Source organism: Macrobrachium rosenbergii, chromosome 28 (genome assembly GCF_040412425.1).
Source record: "Macrobrachium rosenbergii isolate ZJJX-2024 chromosome 28, ASM4041242v1, whole genome shotgun sequence".
NCBI lineage: Eukaryota > Metazoa > Arthropoda > Malacostraca > Decapoda > Palaemonidae > Macrobrachium > Macrobrachium rosenbergii.
Genome location: NC_089768.1, coordinates 8,160,885 through 8,180,000, shown reverse-complemented (window position 1 = coordinate 8,180,000; position 19,116 = coordinate 8,160,885). Strand labels below are relative to the sequence as shown.

The 19,116-nt window shown below is 37.5% G+C and overlaps 1 protein-coding gene across 5 annotated transcripts in view; it reads right to left on the bottom strand.

The window, feature by feature from the left end:
- Ist1 (IST1-like protein) overlaps nt 1-19,116 on the bottom strand; it is a 44,250-nt gene that overhangs the window by 12,674 nt on the left and 12,460 nt on the right. Inside the window, exon 6 of one of the 5 annotated variants that reach the window (XM_067129951.1) lies at nt 3,390-6,717. The exons of the other annotated variants lie outside the window; for them this stretch is intronic. Within the exon in view, the coding sequence (XP_066986052.1) occupies nt 5,956-6,717 (762 nt within the window). The 3' untranslated portion in view covers nt 3,390-5,955. Of the gene's footprint in view, nt 1-3,389; nt 6,718-19,116 lie in introns of those variants that run through there. 5 annotated transcript variants of the gene reach the window in all.

Below are 19,116 nucleotides of genomic sequence, written 5' to 3'. Positions count from 1 at the left end.
GTGACTAACCCCTATAATCACCATTAATCACTTTGATAGTAAAATTAACAAAAATTAATAAATAAATGGCAACTATCCAGGAAATATAAAACATTGACTATCAAAGATTCTGAAAGTGCCAAAAGCAATAAAATCACCATAAGCCACATAAAAATTAATAGGAACAATTAATGAAGGTTGCAAAATGCATTGTCCCCAAAAACAACTAGTATTTTCACACAAACTTATGGAAACCAGCAGCTTAATATTCCTGACAGTAAGGTACGGCACACAATAAAGAACTTTTATTGTGCAAATGCCCCTCAATAAGAGCAAAGGCACTGAAAAATACTGTTCCAAGTGAAGGTGATAAAAATGATCAATCCAGTAGAGTAAAAACACTATCTGGGATACTCTAATTAGCTATTACATCTCAGCAGACATAAAAAGAATAAGGCAGGCGGAGGATAACTACTAGGGGTCTGGATGGGACAGACACAACACCTCACTCTACTCTTCTGTCTCTTAGACAAACGAATACAATATCTGGATACCGAGGACCCAGGTGTGGCTGCGCCGTTCTTCTGGAAGGAATTCCTTATAACAGCAGAATCAAATGAAGAGATCTGGAGTATTTTTAAAAGATAGAAATGAGGAAGAGAGGACTGAAAAACAAGTAAACGACGCCAAGCTTATGGTGACTCAACAGTAAGCTTAAAAGATAGAATATGGAATGAAGAGAACACTGACAGTCAATTAGGCAAAACCACGCTTATAGTGACTGAAAAACAAACAATGGGAAAAGCAGAGTCAGGAAAGTGATTACGTGGACACTGTGCGAGAAATCTATGCATCATTCCTAATAAACAGCATCACAACAGATGCTAAAGATTACAACCTTGAGGGGGGTTAGTTGAACTGATGACATTTCACTATAGGAGGCTGGAATGATCTTTCCTTTACAGCCATCTTATGGATGAGATAGTTTTCTCAGATGACAAGAAAAACCACTAAGCAATTTTGCCATTCCACAGCTCTTGTTTCAAGTAAAAATTAATGGGTTCTCTCCTTGCCCTTCCACACAGTTCTTAAATATCCCCAAGATTCAGAAGATCCAGCATTCCTGTCTATTCTTACTCATGAGGTTTAATGAAGCATGAACAATTCTTAATTCTGGCTTACACAAGTTTCTTATGAGGCACAGATATATTATGCCCATGGCAAAGTAAGTAATGTTCTTTGCCCACAACATCAAATCTCTGGTTGTCAACATGCAAAGCTTGTTGACTTGTTTGCTGGGACATGATGCAAGGTGACAGAACCAATAATTTTGGATCCTGTGGTTGCGGCTGGACAAGTCTGCTTCAGGAAAGGTGACTACATAGATTTCTTGGTCTAATTTTATGTAATTTTCATTTATCCTTAATGATGACTTTCCAAAGTTTTCCGTGTCTACTTCCCTTCTCCAGTGTCAATTCTGGTCACACTCCAACTTTGCAGGGTTACTTCGTATATCAAGTTTCCGTCCCTAAAACTTCTCCCTGTATGTATCTGCAGGATATTCCTCTGATATTTACATCATTCCCAAAGTCCTTATAGTACTGTATATCATGAGCTCCATACTCAGCAAATCTTGGGTTTTAGCAGCTTGATCCTTCCTATACAAAATGTGATTTGGAATATATAAACATTAGTAATGGGTTTGCCACAAAATACTGCAGTTTTTTTATACAAAATCCATTACTTATGAGAATTTCCTTCTCCTAAACCCCTCATTCAGATTACATAAATACTATGATAACCACTTTGATGGCAGCAGGGATGGATTTATTTTGTTTAGGACCAAAACCTACGCACTTGACTTATAAGGCCCTTTGGCACTGTAATACAATGAGTAATACAAAATGAGATTGAAATAAATTATATTGCTCAGAATGATAAGTGGGATGAAAATTGAAAGATTTCTGAAATACTGATAAAAATTTATGGATTAATGGAAAGGATACATTGAATGATTCCATGTCTTTCAAAATTAGATGAGAGCTTCAATAACACCACCTTCTCCTACAATATTGCCCAAGGTTATAACCTGAAAATACCTCTGCTGTTCCTTAAAATATCTGAGGCAATGGACTAGAATCTGCTTCATCATTTGTAACATATTATAGCGAGTACATTCAGATGCAATTTTTCCCTTAAATATAAAGTGGTGTTAAAAACGTATCTCCGATCCAAATTTTTATAAAGACCCCTTCTGTCTAGCTATCTGATTGGAAGAAATATGGCTAAGGAAGAATACTGACCCTTATATTTTCACCTTTTTTTATGGACCAGATAAGGGAAAGCCATACCTTCAGCCACTATACTATGCACTTTATATTCCATGCACATGAGCTTATCATGACGAACAGACCAAATTCAACACATGGAGACAAAATCATTCACATGAAAATTACACCATTTTTGTTGAGTCTCACTGTGCTGCGATCAGCATATATCTGGGAAAAATTACAATCATTCCTGAAAGGGGAAACTTACAGGGATTACTCAACCTTATCTGTGGGGACCAACTTTGGCATCTTCTATCTTTGGATCAGGCTCATCTTCCATTCTACCATTACTAATAGATAGAGAGGTAGATCGGTAGCTGGCCCTAAGGAAAAGGATGTCTCTTTCCCTGATACTTGTCATCCTGAACCTATTCTTACAAAATCTGCATCTCACTCTAGGGTTGTTATGAAAATTTCTGATAATCTTGATAGCTGGTGTGGAGAAGATCCTGATGGTTTCTTCCCTTCATTTTTTAAAAGTTTCTAGTGCATTGTCTCCCAAGATCAGCAGATTATACAGATTTTTATGTCGACATAGTATCTTTGTGGATAAGCACAGGCTTAGTAATAGAGTGCCTGTTCCAAAGAGTGGCATATCCACAGACTGCAGTAACGACAACTAGCAACTACAGCTGTCACTTCTGCTGTGAATAATGTTGCAGCGTCTTGTAGTTTGGCTGAGTATGTGGTATCTTCATATACAACAGCATATCCTGAATCGAGATCTTTCCACCCAAGTTAATGGGATTATGCTAGTTTTTCTTCAATGCATGTACAGACAGTCCCTGGTTATCGGCGGGGTTCTGTTTCTGAGGGTATGATGATAACTGAAAATCGCCTCTAACCAAAAATCAGCGATTTTCGGTTATCGGCACCTCTGTTAGATATGTATTGGCGCCAATACCAAAGTATCGGCACCGATAAGCGGAAATCGGTGATTTTCGTCGCTAGACAAGCGCCATAAAATCGGATCGCCGTTAACCAAGTCTGCCATTAACCGGGGACTGCCTGTATACATAGTTGTCCACTTTGATGCCGAGAATAAGACTAAGGAAATGGTTTGTATAAGCAAAACCTAACAATTTTTTCATTTTATTTTATCTATGACGACGAGTTTGGTCTCTTCAACTATACAATGTAAATTAAATAAACATTTGTTCTTTGTCTGGATATATTGGAAGCAAAAGAATTACTGTCAAAACCTTCATCTGAAAAAAGAATAACTAGAATATTAAAACAACTTCAGATAAAAAAGTTAAATTCTAACATTTTAGATTAATTTAAAAATATCTAAAATTGAGATATCTCAAAATAAATTAACAACAAACTAATTTCCTTTACAAAACTCTAAACATTACGTGCAACACCTCTAAACAAATTTACATTATCTACAACATTTCTATACAGTTGTGTCTTCAAAGAAAAGAGGCAAGATAAAACTGCATATTTCCCAGTCCATAAATAAAAAATATATTTCTTCTATATTCAACAATACAATGTTTTAAATGTAAAAATAAAACTAAGAAAAATATAAAAGATTATAAAAACCTTTTGATACTTTTTCCTTATTACGAACATTTAAAACAATACAGACGTCAACAAATCATACTTTTAAAATCTGTCAATAAAGTACAGTATCCTACTTCTACTTACTCCCTCTCTACTATGTGAACATTATATAGTTAACATTATGTACTTAAACTCCTTCAATAATTTATATAACTATCACATAAAAGTACATGACATGCTTTGAAAATGTTCATGCTTGTATATAGCTTCTACATAATTCTAAAAATTATTTGTGATAAAGGCGCAAATACCAAGAAGAGGTGTAACTACAGGAAGTTTGTGGGGGTTACCTGTAACTGGGTTCTGTGGTAAAAAAAAAAAAAAATGACTATGGCAAAATGTTAAACTTTAAAGGAAAAATTAAAATGTTACAAGTTAAAAATTTGAAATAAAAACTTGTCAATATAAATAATTCATATAATATAAAATCATTCCCACTAAACATTCTAGTCTCTTAATAATGTAAAATCAAAATGAATATTAAAATGAAGACTAAAAAGATGTGAGTAAAGTGTTGCATAACACTTCCACACTTAAGTTTCTGCAGTCAGATTCAACAGTTCACTAACACCCTCTGGTCATTATTTTTACAGTCAAATGTGCACAAATCTAACTTCCAAGTGTTGAGTGTTTCCACAATTCTTAACTTGACTGTAAACTTAAAGTGAATAAGTTTCAACATTGTATAGTGCTACAATATTGCTTTGCGCACCTTATGATGCATACTATTTAATCCTGTTCATAGCCATTTTTTTCTCTTTTTAGATTAATGTTTGGGAATCGACTGCGCTCCAGTTTACACCATGACTACAAAACAGAAAAGAGTTTCAATGGATTTACATTCATATTCCCATAAGAAATCTATTTCACCTATTATTATACAATTTTCTATTGTATTTAACATCTAACCCTCACATAATTTTCACAACTTCCAAATCTTTCCCATCTATAATTTCTTTTATCATTTTTGCCTTTATCTTTGCAAGTCCTTTCATCACTCATTTGCCTTTATATGCAAGTAACAATTGCAGAATTTGCCTTCAGAATGACTTCCTACATTCAACTCAGAAATAACTACATATAAGCCATGCACTACCTATCTAGTGCATAAAACTTTAAATTTGAAACATAACACTTAGGATGAAAAATAATATAATTTTAAGATTCTAATGCAGTCAACAGCTTATATAAACTTAATCGTGCAGACATTAGTTCCCTGGATACACAAAAATGGAAGAAGCCACAGAACCCTCATTTGACAAGGTATCCCTCTGGGTGGTGCCTCTGCTGGCAGTAAGGGTAGGTATATCACTCCCTGTTCTTCCAGTCTTGCTTTTGAGAGATGTAGGTCAGCAGGTGGCCACTTTTTTTTTTTTTACTATTTTAACTGATGGGTTTGTATTACAAAATATTTTATCCCTAAAAACCAAAACTACTGAATCAAACTCAATTAGTTTAAGTATGCCCGAGTGGGTATTTAGGTGGAAAGGACTTCCTGTTATAAAAAAAAAAAATCATGCATGCATCTTTACTTCCTTATAATTTTTTTTTACTAAGTGATTAATCTATATTACCTCTTGCATTTTTTCTGTTTTTTTCTGGTCAACACAAAATTAAAAGTATCTACTTTTATAAATACATTCAAAGTCCTGTGCCATACATAAATATAATAACAATAGGTGATTGCTTGCTTGAGTTTTCTACCATCAAAGGACCAAAGAAATGTCAAAGAATGTATATGCAGTAGAACTGATGCACCCTAAGGAAGAGGGCATGACACTCCTACAAAGGTCCCCAAGGCACATCAGCAAAAGCAAGAAAAAGAGAGGAGTTACCAGAGTTACCTTGAAGGTTGATAAAGAGGAGAAGGACAGCCTACTAGCGAAGAGAACCCTACAGAAACAACTTAGGTACCATTATTACCATCTTGAGGTGCTGCCCAGAGGGATACCTGGCCAAGTGGGCATTCTCCTTCCTTCTGTGCAAGCCTGCAGAGCTGCTGACAGCAGGATTAGGCCTTGTGAACTGATGGGGGTGAGTTACACAGAGAATATCTAATACTATAAAGTGAAGTCACTCAATTACCAGAGTTCCCATATTTTGGCTGAACTAGTACACAATGGTGGCGACTTTGTCCTAACGGTGGTAAAAGTATTGGCTTTTGAAAAGCTTCTGGTCGGTCAGTCAAAACTAAGTCAATAATAGAATTCATGTGAGTGGGTTCTTGAACAAGGTTTGTCATCTCTAGCCCTGAACATATCCGATCCTGGTGAAGATTGTTGAAGTCTCCAGCAACAGCTACTGCCAAACCAGGATTCCTAAACCTGATATCAAGGACAGAATTGACAATCTGATCCATTAACAATGGTCCAGTAGGAGCTCTGGGTGGATGATACAAACCACATACAACCAGTTTTTGGCCCACAACAACCCACACACATTCCAATTCAGGAGGAGCTTTAAGTCTGGCTTCAAAGGGATTCAATGTATTTTTAACGTATACAGCTACTCCACCACCTCGTCCCTCTCGATCGTCATTAAACATTGCATAGCCATCTAAGCAAAACTGATGAGCCGGTTTCCTTTCTGAAAACCAAGTTTCACTTACAACTATGACGTCTGGATGATACTTATGAACTACTTTGACTAGGTCATTAAAACAATTTGTCAGACTCTGTGGGTTGGTTACAAGAATAGATGGCATGGACAGCAAAATTGCACTAGAAGTCACTGGATGGCTTGTCCCTGATGTAGGATGGATTTTTGAATGTGAACTGGATGGCATCACTGGAGCTGAGGGTAACAACCTTCCTTCTTGAAACATATGAGGAACTGGTACCTGGTACAAAGTAGTGTTGTCACCATTACTATTAGTAGTGCTGATCCCAGCTTCCAATGTCCCCTTAGTTTAAATGTTAGTGTTGTTATGATTAAATTAGGATAACTAAAAAGATGATCTGAAGAATAAAGAACCAAAGCTTTGAAGCCAACTAATGACCAAAGATTAAGATAACCTTTACACCAATACTACTCAAGAAAGGTACACATTTTTATGTTTGAAGTCTTCTGAATAGCCAAAAAAATGGAGTACAGTAAACTAGTTTGACTTATCAATAAAGAAAAATACAGGGATTTAAAAACTTAATACAATTACAATCTTTGCCTTAAGAAAACTACTGCAGTACTCCAGTACTTGGATGACAATATATCAGCAATTCATATAATACAATATTTGAAATTTAAAGAGAATGAGGAAAGTCTTCGTTGGGCAATATCCCACTCTCATCATTTCATAGTCGTTCAAAAGCATTGTTCTCAAGAGCATCTGCTGTGCCAAGTATCTGAATGAATGAAAAACAACAAGAATGAAATTCAATGCACCTGGATGCCATGTTATCAAAACTCCAAGGCTGACAGCTGCTCAGAGATTAGACTCAACAGCTGCTAATACTGATTTTTTTTTTTTTTTTTTGGTCCCTGAAGCTGGAGATATCAATGTTGCCAGATCACATCAAGAAAGGGAGTCGAAAAAGTTTCAACTTATATGTTGAAGCTTTAAGACTGAATGTTTAATTGTGTTGCTCACCTGCTTCTGGTCCTTTTAGCACATACTCTGCCCAAGCTGCTGCCTTGCAGAGGGAGGAAATACAGAAGAATGAAGAGAGTATCTGGTCACTGTACCAATCAACATTAGCCTTATGACCTCCGAGTACCCTAAGAGGGATACTTTTTGGTTCAAAAGGATTTTGGGTGACTACACATTCTGCTGAGCAGCCACCACAGGTCACAAGGATAAAGTATCTAAGGACTTGTGGGTGACATTCCAACGGTATACAAGCAAAGTTGGTCTGATGTCTCAAAACACCTGCCCTCATTGCATGTGTTACCAAAAAGTTATTCCAAAATGCAAGGGGCAGTTTAATGCCAGCTAGTTACAAGATCATTTGATTACAACTTGAAGCCAGAAAGACTGGCTGTTCCTGGTCACCTCCTTTTTGTGCTTGCCAGTACTATCAGTCACTGAGACTTGGGCCTAAAGGTCAGGTATATGTCATACCTCATGCCTTGCACTGGGTATGAAAGCATTTTACCTGGGTCACCACAAACAAAATCCTGGAGAAATGGAACCGAAAAACTCTCGTATCTCTTGTCAGGACAAGAGTCACATCCACCTCTGGAGGTCTAAGCATGGATAACTACAATGAACCAAAGAGATCTATGCCCTCCAGTCTGGAGACTTGGCTTAAGGCAGAGCAAGAGCTTTTCACTGCAGAGGCACCCACTTTCCCTTGGACACATTAGACATGGATCTTCTCAGGTACCCAAACATCTCCTGTGCAGTCCTGCAAAAAAGCCACCTTCTGCTGGATGACCTCTAAACATATAGCTGGAAGATTTATACCAACAGATGCCTCCTCAGAATGCATGGCTAACAAAGGAGGGTAGGCTACATGGAAATCTCTCTGAGCACCTATACTAAGACAGCCAACATATCAGGAAACCACTTTGTATAGGGCCAAAGTGGAGCTACCAGGCTCATTCTGTGTGATCAACACTCAGTTGATCACTCGGCATATCAAACTGAACAGAGGAAAAGTATAGATGTCCAGATTGTTCCAGGGGTGTTAGAAGGCATTTCCAAAGCTGCCATTCTTCACCTTACTCCTTACATGTGCTATATTCTCCTCAAATGGTGCCACTTTGGTTGATGCGAGGAAAGCAGATGCTGAAGGAGCACCAGCCATGGTTAATGCCTTGGGGGCAACTTCCATGGGTAAGATGATCACTACCAGAGGCTCGACAGGGTTGAGTTTCTTAGTGGAACTAGAACTGAAATATAAAATTTAGGCCAAAGGCCAAGCGCTGGGGCCTATGTCTTTCAGCACTGACAATAATGTTGAAACAACTGTTACGACAGGGCAGAAATTAAGATGGAAGAAAGAGATATGAACAGAGGTATAGTAAAAGGAATGAAAGGGATTGCAGCTAGGGACCAAAGGGATGCTGCAAAGAACCTTAAGTACTGCTACATTGCACCATGTGAGGTACATTGATGGCACTGCCCCCCTACGGAGGAGTTTCTTAGTGGCTGCAGCAATGGCACATGGTGATCCCGCAGACTTGGACAAGTCTATGTCACCCACAAATGTATCAAAATATGGGATCATCAGAAAACTGCAGTAGGGTCACATCTTCCACAAATACTTGATCAAAGTCATCATCCCTGAGCAGCTGATATGGTGGGGTGGGAGGTGGCAAGGCACATCTTGCCACAAACATGTGTCAAGGTCTCACCAGAACTTGTACCCAACTTATCACTAGAAAGTACTGAGTGCTGATCACCCACATTCCCACAAGTAACCACTTGAACTCAGCTAAAGGTATATGTGTGGAAGGAGCAGGGAGAGGTTCAAGAGTGGGGAAGCAAGAAGGAAGGAAGAAACTAAAAGATTAAATGGTGTAAAATGGGGAGTATTTCCTCCCAACAACAACAAATGCTTTTTCAGCCTTGCCCCTCTTGTTCTGTAACCTTTTCTATGGTAAAAAGGACACACTCAAATACTCTGAAAACGAAATACAGCAATGGAACTTGATTCTAAAACAAATGAATAATGGGCACTAAGCAAAGTCAAAGCATTATTGCTAATCAACACCTGAAATGAATGTAGAAACTACACTGTATCTTCTCAGAGTGCAACGAGAGTACGGGTACCAAACAGTTTAACTGCATTAAATTTTAATATATGTGCTTTTATTAATTACAGGAAGTCCCACATTAACGGCGAGAGTTCTGTTCCCGGCCGAGCTCCACTAACCAAAAATTGCCAATAGTTATGGTAATAAATGGCGTTTATGATATCTTAAGCGCCAATAAACCACTTATGGGCGCAGTTAACTGCTTATCAGCACTTATAGACCACTTACAGACGCCGATAAACGGCTTTCCGATGCTGAAAATCTGGTTAACGATGTCGTTAGCTAAGCGCTGTAAAACTGGAATGCTGCTAACCTACGCCACCAATAAGCAAGGAATGCCTGTACAGATTATCAAGCTGACCAATAAGAATGGATTTTATGGAAAACAGTAACTATTGAAGGAAGCCAGGTTCCAGGCACTCTGCTACTAAGCTACCATGAAACTAGTGCACAAAATACACGAATACAATAAAATCTATAAATTTTTACTACAATGCGGTATGATCAGCAAGGAAGAAGTTGAGCAGAAAACAATATAAAATTTCTCATCCTACTATGCAGTATCATCAGCAGAGGGGAACCCAAAGTTAAAATGTCAGGTACCACATACAGTAATCCTGATGTAATCACAAACTCAAACCATTTGCCTCAAGGAAGACAGGATAAACAAATGTAAAAAGTGCCATTCTAAAAAAAACAAGATGGAAATTTACTGTTATCAGCAAATCTAGAATATAATATCACTCTAGACTGAAGATTTTGAACTGACTGGAGAATGAAGAAGCTGAAGTATATTTCAATTGTGGAGCTTTCCTCAATCACTTGAAATTACAAGTGCTTTCTTGTACAAATATTTACACTGCTTACCCTTCAAGTACTAGAGTAACAGCTTTTTAAAGGTGATGGTTTGTTCCTTTGATTAGATACTGTTTTTATTCTGTCTGTTTGTTATGTACAGTATGTACAGTTATATGATTATTAAATTCCTTTTATTAATACCAAAAATCTCTAAAATTCTGCCTTACATTACTATGTTGCCATGCATTTTCAAACTGATCTGAAGTATATAACAACAATATGTAACATCTGAACTACATAACAACAATAAATTGAAATGAATCAAAATCCCACTAAGGATTCCAAATCCACCATCCAAACTTTTCAAAGTCACAAAAATAAAAACTGTAAGATGTGCTAAAAGATGAACACATGCAAAAAATGAAAAATTTATTTAGGTTTCTCTCTAACATGAAGAAAGCAACTACGTCCAGATCCCTTTAGGCCATCTATTACCACAAGAGATAGTAGTAGGCTTACAAAAATCTCGGATAAACCAATCCACCAAGGATGGAAATATAAAGACTCTTTGAATGACCATCTGATGAACAGTTACCATATCCCTCTAAAAAGTTACCTGCAATTTCATGGTAGTAACTACGTCGCATGGTAATTACATCTTGAGTATTTTCACTTCAATCACCGGTACCTTAGCTCTTAAGCTGTTTTATTCTTCAGAAGCTACCAAATTGCGATTCGTTTTGCATGAGTTAGTGAATTGATAGAGTTACTCCATTAGCTTAATGTTGGAGTGGGAGCTCTAGTCATGCTGATTACTGCCCAGCTTCTGTATCTTCCATAATATCATTAAGTTTTTAATGTGTTAGCAAAATGTTAAAAAGCCTAGGCTGAAAGTAATCATCTCCTTAATTTACATTTGACTTTAGCAAGGGCCTGATGCTTGTGAAGCTCTTCTTTCAATTCCCTGTGTTATACAGAAATCCCTATATTCTGGCCATGTTTGTATGGTTGTACTAGATTTTAGCACTGCTTTCGAGTTAATCATGAGTCCCTTGTTTTCCAACTTATGACATATACAGTTAAACAAAATCTTTGTATTATTAATGATTCTTAATCTCTGGCATTCCTCAGGGTTGTGTTTACAGCCTATTACTGTATTTCTGTATTGTATGTGCATAAGTTGTTTGGCATTGATAATAAACTTATTGCTTATGTAGATGATGATACTCCCTTTGCATCAATTCCAATAACTGATTACAGACCTGTGATTGCTAAATTTTTTAGCTAAAATTAGTGCCTGATGCAAATTAGGGAGATGTGGTTAAAAACTAAAGACTAGAAGGATGACAGTTAATCTACAATATAACCTTTTACCAAGATAGTCTCAGGCATCATTTCTTATTACATATCCACTTTTGTAAAACATACCAAGTCTATCTCTTCTTAAATTACAAAAAAGATTAGTATAATAAGTCTTGTTCAACATTTTTCGAGACCTGTCATTTCCAAAGAAATTTTTAGACTTCAGCAACCAATTAGCATCTTAAACTGCTGGGCAAAAACTGACTTACTAAATTACTTATCCTAAATCTTAGTATTAATCTCTGGCACCAATGCCCAAGTACCTCGTTGTGAATACTGTATCGTTTTTCATAATTTTATCATTCTTTACAATCAGATCTTCTCAGACTAGATGTGCCTTTTATTACTATATATCCAAAATAATTCTGATACTCTTGAGTGTTCTTATGTTTGATTCCACATCATACATGAAATGTCCTAGAACCTTGTGTGTGCATTACTGTTCAACATTTCATGCAATCTAGTCAGTAATTTATTTTATTGTTACACTTGCACACATATCTCATTCATTATACTGTATAGATACATACAATACATATAATACAGTACCTTTAGATTTCTTATGTTTGATAAAGTACCTGTAATTGCTTGATCAGGAATACATAGTTTCAGAAGGCTAAACTACTATGACAAAGTTCTTGAGTAACATATTTTGCTTGTTAGTGTCATATTTTTGGCTGGAGTGTGTTTAGTATACATTTACTATGAAAATACAACATGAATAATTCTTATGTTTTTGGATTCTTTGCAATTTTTTAAGTTTGTATATATTTTCTTAAGCTAGCCAGGGTTATGGTAGAATTTTCGGATAGCCTAGAAGTAGCACAATCTAGGCTACCCTAGTTACTAGTCTTTTTTGTACTTTGGATACAAACATCCCCCTTGAATGTATTAGTGTGAATGATTATGGTGTTACCATAAAAAAAAGAACAACACATAATGCTATTTTGACAGATTAAGGGCCTAAAATGTGTGAAATATTAACGAACTTTGATAAAAATGATCACGAAGTATTAGTTTGAAGTTATATACAGTAATCTACGTTCTGAGACAGGCTTCTAAAGTTGGAGCAGTCTGACCATGGGCTGATGCCCCTTAATACTGCTACATACAAGGTTTCAAGTCTACTGAGCTTTAGTTTAGTGCAGACTGTCTACTATCAATGGGGAAAAGGTGCCATAAGTATATTTGAATGGTACTTTTTCAATAAAATGTATTTTAATTTATCTTAGTATCTTCTGCTGACCACATATAAATCAAAGGCTTCAAAGAAGTTTTTAAAAATTATGATGACAACAGTTACAGTGATAACAAAGATGATATTTATAGTGGTAGTAATATCAGTAACTGCTTTAAAATTATAGACATCTTAAAAGCAATTTTTATAATTATTCCATAAAATAGTCTTCAGGTCAAATTTGTATGGCAGTTGGAACAGACCTATATGGTTTGTACATAAAGTTACTTAGCCTTATGCCTGTCTTAATAAAACACTTAAGAAACATTTCCAAATACAGTACACTAGATCATCTTCAAAAAATAACAATTATTCCTTTAATAATAATGAAAATAATAATTACGGTAACTGCAGGTTTGCAGAAAGAAGAGACAACTGTACTACATGCAAACTTGGTCTCAAGACTACACAACAGACCATCATATAAATTATATAGATTTACTTACCAAAAAACAGTCATGTAATTATTAATATAAAAATGTTTCCATAGAAAGTATTATGATAGGCTATAACACAATGAAAAATAAATATGGAAGATATGAACTTTTCATAATAAAACTAATATTGTACTACTAACCTGAACACCTGAATTAGCCCTGGTCACTGACCAGCCTGAACTATATCCCCATAATTTTACCCACAAAGTGGGTAATTAACTGTTAGCGTTACCAACACTACAGGAAAAATCTTGTCAAATGAGTTACCTGAGGTACCATTGACAACGCTGCTGCAAATACCAGCCGAAAGAGGCCGACATCCCCAATTGTTATTAGTTTGCCATGTGTGTGGACATGTCCCGCATCAGGCGAACTTTTGGTCATTTAGCCCAACCCCCATTAAAGAATTTGGGTATCAGATCACGACTTTGGACTGTTTTCAACACCTTTTCTTCTGGATTTATGGTTTTTGACTGGATTTGGAACTTCTCTCCCGGTTTTGACTTTGGATCGGTACTTTGGACTCGTTATGGATAAGTCAGACAAGAAGACGCTGCTTCTACTTTGTCTGCAGCTTCGACGACCAAGCCTTCTACTGCTGGAGATGCTGCCGCTCATCGGTCCTGCATGTCCTGCAAGCGTAGGATGAGTACCTTATGAAACACAGAAAATCCTTAGCCTCAAAGGATAAGCACAGGTCAGGACCAACTGTAGGGTTACAAACAGTAGATAAGGATGCGTTAGATTCAGAGTTATTCAAGAAGTTAGAGGACAGTTTATCATCTACTATGTCTGGCCTATTTTCTAGCATGATGAGTAAGTTAACTCAGAATAGGGATAGTGGTAGTAGTAGCATGGTTGATTCTAATCGTTCTTTTTCAGCCGGCCCCCACCCCACCCCGCCTGTTCCAGAACCAGCCCTAACGGGTGGCGGGGGTCATGGAGAACCGCAAGCCTCGAAGGTAAGTTCTGCAAGGGGTTGCGCATACCCGAAGGGATGGAACATGAAATGCCTGAGGCCAAATTCTGCTGAAACTGTGTTTTCACCTGTCCAGAAGCTCCTCCTACCAGAGAAGACTGTACTGAGGAAGGGAAGGTGGGAGACAGACGCATAAAAAAAGTTACCTGAGAAGAGGAAAGCCAAAAGTTGAAGAAGGAGGGAAAACGGAAGATGCGGAAGCCGCAGGAAAGACCAGAGCAGAAGAAGAGGCCGAAGAGGAGACTGAAAAAAGGAGCAGCAAAGAATGTGGGAGCAGGAGATGAAGCGACAGATAACCTGACTGTACTAAGGAAGGAAGGGCAGGTGACAGAGGAATAGCAGACACATAAAAAAGGTTACCCGAGAAGAGGAAAAGCCAAGAGTTGAAGGAGGGAAAATGGAAGATGCGGAAGCCGTAGGAAAGACCGAAGCAGAAGAAGAAGAGACGGAAGAGGAGACTGAAAAAGTAGCAACAGAGAATGTGGGAGCAGGAGATGAAGCGACAGATAACCCAGAAGAAAGCTTAGAACTAAGGGACAAAAGGTAGACCGAATCCGACCCCCCACCCCTCGATAATCCTGAAACATATCCAAAAGACGTTCCACGTCGAAGATATCCAGAAAATCCTGGAGAAAAACCATTAAATACAATCCAGGTCTTCACCAGAAGTCCAAAATAAAAGGGAAGTCGGGCAATAGCATTAAAACCTCGCACTGCCGAAGGAAACAACCTTCCAGCAGCGTGAACAAAAAGCAATTGACGAAAATGCGGCGTGTCGGGGCACACCTGTGTCAGCATTATCAACCGTTTGTTATGGTGGCTCAAGTGACAAGATTTTACCTGCAGCACTGGTAACGCTGGCTGTTAAAATTCCCACTAGTGGGATGGGTAACTGAGAGTTGTTCGGGCTAGTGGGATTAAGGGCGAATTCAGGCGTTCAAGAAGTGTATTGTAATATTTAAAATAAATTATAATAGTGTAACATTGGTGAAGATCACAGACCTGGTGTGGGAGTCAGGATTTAATTTTGCTTGTTGTAGAGTCAAGGTTAGATTCTCCTACTGGAGAGTCTAGGTTTAACTCTACTTCTAGAGAGTGGTAGTGTTCTACCAGTCATTTTCTTGAAGTTGGAATCCAGGGTAATTGGTACAGACCCTTTTTCTCTTCAAAAGTGCCCTTGCGTGAGCTCAGGCCTATGGTAACTGTACGGTAAGATTTGGTGAACCTCTTTGCATTTGGATCCTCCTCAATTTCCACTTCTGTTTCAATAAGATGAGAAGCATCATCTACCTCTTTCATCACATAGATTTTGATCCTGGGTTTTTAGGTTCTGGCCTTCTTCTTCAAGTGCACTCATCTGCCCCTTCAATCCCATTAGATTTTCACTGATCAACTCTTCACTATGGGAGTCAAGTAACTCAACTTCTTTTTTATGAACGTCTAACCAAGCTGATGGCCATTATTAACTACAGCCTTCCTAGCTTCATCAACGTCATCTCTGTAACACCATGAAATCTGCACAAATTGGAGGCAAGACCTATTTTAAACATTCCTTTCATATCACTCTGCTAAACTTCATCATAAAAATTGGCAATAGTTTTGATAGCATCTTAAATGCTTTTCTTCCAGGACTCCTTCAGCAAACTGAATTTTCTTGCAGGAGAGTTTGGACTTTGCTATTTATTATCTATCAGGTTGTTCCAGACATTAGCTTTTCAAGAAAAGTATACTGGAAATCCCAGGCCAATTGGGATGGTACTCACTGTGATATCACTGAGCTCAGGTGGAGTGATATTTGTAGAAGTCCAAATATTATTGAGTGTTTAAAAGATCACCTTAAGGCTGTTATTGAGAGGAGAATGCCTTCTACAATCCTCAAGTTTAGTCTTAAAAGGTAAGCCATGGTTTAACACTGCATGTAAGCTTGCCTACCAAGAAAAAAACGCAGCTTATCTTATATGGAAGAACAATCGATCGGACTTTTCGTAGTGTACTCTTACTGAGCTTAGAAGTCAAGCACAAGTTGCCTATGATACAGCTAACACAGCTTATAATGAGGGTGTGAAGGAGATCTTGCTCTCCAGTGGTAATGACTGGAAGTGGTGGTCAACTCTCAAGTCTTTGGATTTGATTCAAGCATGCCTCCCCTTGTAGGGGCTGATGGAACTGCTGTATACTGCCCTAAACAGGAGGCAGGACTTTGGCTCAAGTCTTTGTGTGAAAACAGTGTGATGAGTCCTTGGTATTGCCTCAGTCATGCTTTCCAGAGCTTATGGTGTGTTCATTGGCCTTCAGGTCTAGAGAAGACAAAACTTTGCTTTTGGGCCTTGACAGTTATGGTGGCACAGACCCTAACAAGATCTTGACCATCTTTTTAAAAAACTGTATATTTCATTGCTCCTAACATTACTACTATTTTCAGAAGATTAGTTTTAAGGTTTCCTCCTGTTTGGAAGAAGGGAAACGTTGCAGCATTACTTATGGGACTAAATCCATCTTCATGCCCCTCTGAATATGGGCATATTTCAATTACCCCAGTTTTATTCAAGGTTTCTGAGAAGCAGCTCTCAGGGCATCTTAAAGGTTTGTAGAAGATAATAACCTAATATCAGCATTACAGTTTGGGTTTTGACAGTGTGCCATATTCTAGCATCAGGTTTAATACTACTGTTTGCTATGACTTCCATCTTAGCTACAACTAAAATGCGAAATAGTTTGCCTAGTGTAGTTGTGGAATCTTCTGATCTCCAAACATTTAAGTGAGGAGCAAATTCATTCCTGCTTTCAGCTGACATCTCCCAAACATCAGGTACATCGGTTTTATTATCTATTCTCTCTTATTTATTTATCAACTTTTCCTACAACTAGTCTCCCTCAAGAGGATGATTTCTCTTTGAAGCCGTCTTGGGTTTATAATCTGTTGACTCTGTCCATAAGGGTTTTCAGCTGAAGATTTAAATAAAGTGACAAGTGGCAGGGTCTGAAGAACGAACTGATTGCATATGCCAATGATGCTACTCTTGTAACTGCTGTTCCTTCTAAGTGCCTTATGTCTGTAGTTTCAGAATCATTGAACAGAGATCTTGACACATCTTTGTGAGTGGAGTAGCCTTCAGGACATGAAGCTTGAGCCTTCTAAAATTCAAAGTATGATAATTAGGCAATCCAGAACATTTCTGCCCCTGTATCCTGATTTTTATATAAATATTTCTTTAGATGTCAGTGACTCTTTCAAGGTTTCAGGTATAACTCATGATAAGAAATTGACTTTTGAGAAGTAAATGTGTATTACTGCCTCTTCTGTACCTCAAAAAGTTTATATCTTGCAGAACTGTTTTTTAATTATTTGTGATGAACCTATTATACCTTAGTATTCTAAGTCTTTTCATCTTCTTTGTTTGGAGTACTTTTTGCTAGTGTGGTCTTCCAGTGCTGACTCTCATCTCAATCTCTTGGATAAAATTGTCATCATCAAGTTCATTCTGCAAACTCTTAATAAGTAAAGTGAGTTCATTACACTTGTTCCATAAAAATTACTACAAACATCCTCTCCACTCTTCTTTACCTGACTTAACTATTTTTGCTTGCAACATTAGGCTTGCTGCTGCTGCAGTGTGCTGTTTTCTAGTATCAGGTTTAATACTAGTACTCAGTTTGCCAGGAGTCTTATTTTGGCTACAACTAAAATGTAGAATAGTCTGCCTAGTGCAGTTGTAGTGTCTTCTCACTTCCAAATATTTAAGCAAGGAGTAAATTCATTCCTGCTTTTGGCTAACCTCCCTCTAAAACCCTCTTGGGTTTATAGTCTGTTGACCCTGTCTATAAGGGTTTTCAGTTGAAGAAAAAAAAAATAATAATACTTAAAGAGGGCTATGATTCTCTGGCTAAGGTGGCAATATAGTAAATTTGGGGAGCAAAAACAAGATTTTCCATTGGAATTTACATCATTTAAAGTGCTTGGATATTCAGGTGCATTATCAACCATAAACACTATTTTGAAGGTAATATTCTCGTTCCTACAATAATGCTTCACCACAGGGATAAAAATAGGTATCATAAACAAATGGATATCATAAACAAAGCACTTACAGTTTCCTTCCAAATAACAGGAACAGTTGCCTCAAAGTAATCTTGGATTTAGGGTGCAAGCACCAGCAAAAAACTTGAAACCTGAAATCCACAGAAGTGCTCTTTCAAGAAATGTCAGCTTTTCTCCAGGCTGGCATATGACCTGGTAAACATTTTTCCTCTTTCAAAAAGGCTAGTCTCATCCATGTTACATAAAAAAAAAAGTTCATATTTCAGGAAATTCACTAACACTTATACTGGCACTTGCTGCTTCACCTTGCATGTTAACAGTGCATAAACCTGTCCTCCCCTTCAAAGTAATTGAACTATACCCAACCCACAACAAATTCTGTCTCAATCAACTTTAACTGCTACATAAGCAGCTATCAAATAATCTTATCTTTCATTAGGGTACAGCTTTTCACATTCCATTACTCTCTTCATCCTTCAAAATTGCTCTGATTGCAGACCAAATGCACCCTAGCACTTTTCAAATCACCCATGGGATATCACCTCCTTCTTATCACTTGCTCACTTAACATTAGTGGCAACATACTCCAATTCAAACTGGCTGTGTAGCAGTGGTCAAGCGAATGAACCACCATGACCACAGAATATTCTTAAGCATGTCACAAAATAGTTTAAGCATTCACTATCATG